The 3,649-nt window shown below is 52.4% G+C and overlaps 1 protein-coding gene across 1 annotated transcript in view; it reads right to left on the bottom strand.

Moving 5' to 3' along the window:
• Window positions 1–606: 606 nt before the first annotated feature.
• The window catches only part of LOC108491765 (extensin-like), a 4,167-nt gene continuing 1,124 nt past the window's right edge, over window positions 607–3,649 (bottom strand). The window contains exon 4 of the mRNA XM_017803172.1: window positions 607–739. Within this exon, the coding sequence (XP_017658661.1) occupies window positions 607–739 (133 nt within the window). The remainder of the gene's footprint in view (window positions 740–3,649) is intronic.

Raw genomic sequence — 3,649 nt, forward strand, 5'->3', positions numbered from 1 at the left:
CTAGTACGTCATCATCTTCTGCAGCGACCCAGCGGGTCCTCTGCATATGTGTCGTGTGTGTGCATGTGCACACGCACACATACTCTGCACACACACCTATGACGTAAAGAGACACACCTGTCACTATAGGGAATGATAAATAGGAATTTGAGATTGTTCATTGATATATATGTTTCCTCTTTCGCATACGTGTAACCCGTACTGTGTGAATGACAGGTGTTTGTGGCACTTACGGGGGCATCTATTAGGACTGCTGTTCGATGCGGCCCGTGTGCAAACCCGTGACCCGCAGAGACTCCTGCGTTCTGCACTCCGCTTGATGTGGCGACTTAACAACCAGCACGGCACCTTCCCACGCCCTTCTTTTGAAGAACTCTGCTTGGAGCGCAGTGACATGCAGCAGGGATCTTTTTGGATGACAGACTTTTCTGTGGAGGGGACGGGTGGACGCGGCGACTTGATGAGCACGCTGAGGCTCAGGGGAACTGGGCAGAGAGCCTGGCTGAGGAGTCCACAGGTCGCGACCTTCAGAACCCACGGAGTCACGGGGCCTCCCCAGGGCAGGACACAGCGAGCGGCGGCCCCGGCGGAGGTGCGGACTGACACCTAGTGGACAGACTCGGGGCCAGTGAAGAGCCCCGACGACCGGCTTCCCGGGGAGCTGGCAGACAGCTGCAAGGGGGCAGGGGCGCGGTGCACGACGGGGATGATGGTGATGGCCATGATGGCGGTGATGGTGCTGGTGATGGTGGGATGATGGTGATGATGGTGGTGATGGTGGTGATGATGCTGATGATGATGATGGTGGTGATGGTGGTGATGGTGGTGATGGTGGTGATGGTGGTGATGATGCTGGTGATGGTGGGATGATGGTGATGATGGTGCTGATGGTGGTGCTGACGATGGTGAGGATGATGGTGGATGGAGGGTGGGTGGGTTGCTCGTGGACAGGTGGGCGTCTAGTCAGGCGTATGAATGGATGACGGATACATGGATGGATACACGCACGGATGCCCCATGTACGGGTCCATTCACGGTGGGTGGACAGGTGACCACTGGTCAACGGCCGGACTGTCGGGTGGATGCAGTGCGTGGATGGACGATTAGGTCTGGAGGCCACACTCCGAGGCCTGGGTATTGACGGTGAGACGATGGCACATAATATGTAGACGAGGCAGATGATCGATAATAGATAATTGATAGGTGATCGATAGGAAGGTAGGTGATCGGTACATTCGGGACCGATGCCTGATCGCTGATCCATAGACAGGAAGACTTGGAGACGATAGGATTTAAATCCCAATTCATAGGGGCTGCAGAGATGGCTCAGCGGTTAAGAACACTGACTGCTCTCGCAGAGGACCCGGGTTCGAGTCCCAGCAGCCACACACCGGCTACGAACCGTCCTTAACTCCAGGTCTGGGAGAATCCGACGCCCTCTCCTGACCTCCGCGGCGTTGCACGACACCGGTGCGCTCACATGCATGCGGGCAATACACGCGCACGCATAAAATAAAGATAACAAATGAAATATAAAACAAAAATAATAAACAAAATATTAAAAATAAATAAATAAAACCCAATTCACTCGGACCCGCACGGTGGGAACTGGCTCCCGAGCCTCCTGGGTAACTGAACAGTTGAGGGTGCGTCTGGGAGGAGATTCGGTTTTCTTTGGGCGTCTGGCTGACGCTAGGTCAACCTGGTGTGGATGTTCCGACATCCACGCACGTGTGGGCAGCACTACTGGCCTCAGTGTGTTTTATGTGCATACATATATGTTTGAGACAAGTTCTCATGACGCGGCCCAGGCTAGTGTACCGGAGGCTGGTCTTCAACTCGCAATCCTCCTGCCTCAGTTTCCTGAGTTCTGGGATTATACTCGCGCGACACGTATGCGTGGCGGGGACAGTGGTGTGTTCGGGTGTCGCGGACCCTATCCAGTGCACTCAACTTGCTGTTACTGTGACAAAACACCTGAGGACATCAACTTAGAGGCGCGAAGGCTCAGTGCTGGATCATGGTTTCCGACGCGTTAGCCCATGGTGACTTGGCTCCGTGCCTGTGGCCTTGTGGTGAGGCAGAGCATCATGGGAGCACCGGGTGGAGCATATCTGAGCCCCCCTCCCCCAGTAGCAAGCTTTCAACGGGTGGGCCTTTCGGTGACTCATACCTAACGGGAGAAGCCTCGTTCGCTCTCCGTGTGGGAAACAGACCCCAAATTTTGGGGACCATCCAGGCATCACGTGAGGACGTGGAAAAACGCACCACAGGGTCAGGTGGCATCTGGCCACGCGTGATCGTGGACTTATGGGACCGTACGATGTAGGTTCTGGTTTACTGACTTTTATTGCACGGAGCGTCATTGTTTCATAGGACGAAGTGATACTGGACACCACAACGTAGCTGTGTACGGATGACAGGTACAATACTGAATTTCATCCTTCTAAAGAGTCGTGTGACGTGGACTGTAGCCACACATTCTTCACATGATGCAATTTTATTAATCTACATGTGTGTGACATCGAACAGTATGATCATACGTCATGTAGAAGCATGTCAGCAAATTCCCTTCTGCCTCGTGTGACCTGCAGTGTCACCGATGCGATTGTACGTCATGTGTGTTAAGCAAATGTAATTGTCACATGTTACGGAAATGTAACTGTCATGTGTTATGAAAATGTAATCATTTGTCACGTGTGTTATGGAAATGTAATTTTTTATTTTTTGGTCTTTTTCAGACACGGTCTCTCTGTAGCCCCAGCTGTCCTGGACTCACTATGTAGACCAGGCTGGCCTTGAACTCAGAGATCCGCCTGCCTCTTCCTCCCGAGTGCTGGGATACCACACCAGGCTGGAAATGTAATTTATGTCACATGTGTCATGGAAATGTAATTGCATGTCAGGTGTTATGGAAATGTAATTGTCACGTGTGTTGTGGATATGTAATTGTATGCGTGTTATGGAAATGTAATTTATGTCATGTTGAGGAGATGTAACTATGCCACGTCATGGAAATGTAACTGTATGCCATGCGTGTTGTGGAAACGTAACTCCATGTCATGTGTGTTGTGGAAATGTAATCGTATGTCACGTGTGTCATGGAATTCTTTCCTGTTGGACTGTGGGCGTACACTATGCAATTTCTAAATACTATTATTTGTAATTAATTAGTTATTTCCATTCTACGTGCATGCGTGTGTGGCTGCGTGTGCGCGAGTGCACCCGTACTGTGCAGTGGAACTCGGTGGCACTCTCCCGTGTACTGTGCGACTCAGTCTGTACTCAGCCAGTACTCAGTCAGGACTCGGTCAGTAGTCAGTCAGTACTCAGTCAGGACTCGGTCAGTAGTGTGTCAGTACTCTGTCAGGACTCGGTCAGCACTGCGCGAGGCCAGCAGATACGTAAAGAGCGCGGAATCCGAGAGGCCTGAGCCGGGGCGGGGCGGTGGCACTCTCCCGTGTACTGTGCGACTCAGTCTGTACTCAGCCAGTACTCAGTCAGGACTCGGTCAGTAGTCAGTCAGTACTCAGTCAGGACTCGGTCAGTAGTGTGTCAGTACTCTGTCAGGACTCGGTCAGCACTGCGCGAGGCCAGCAGATACGTAAAGAGCGCGGAATCCGAGAGGCCTGAGCCGGGGCGGGGGGGG

Source organism: Nannospalax galili, unplaced genomic scaffold, assembly GCF_000622305.1.
Source record: "Nannospalax galili isolate Female #2095 unplaced genomic scaffold, S.galili_v1.0 scaffold3027, whole genome shotgun sequence".
Classification (NCBI taxonomy): domain Eukaryota; kingdom Metazoa; phylum Chordata; class Mammalia; order Rodentia; family Spalacidae; genus Nannospalax; species Nannospalax galili.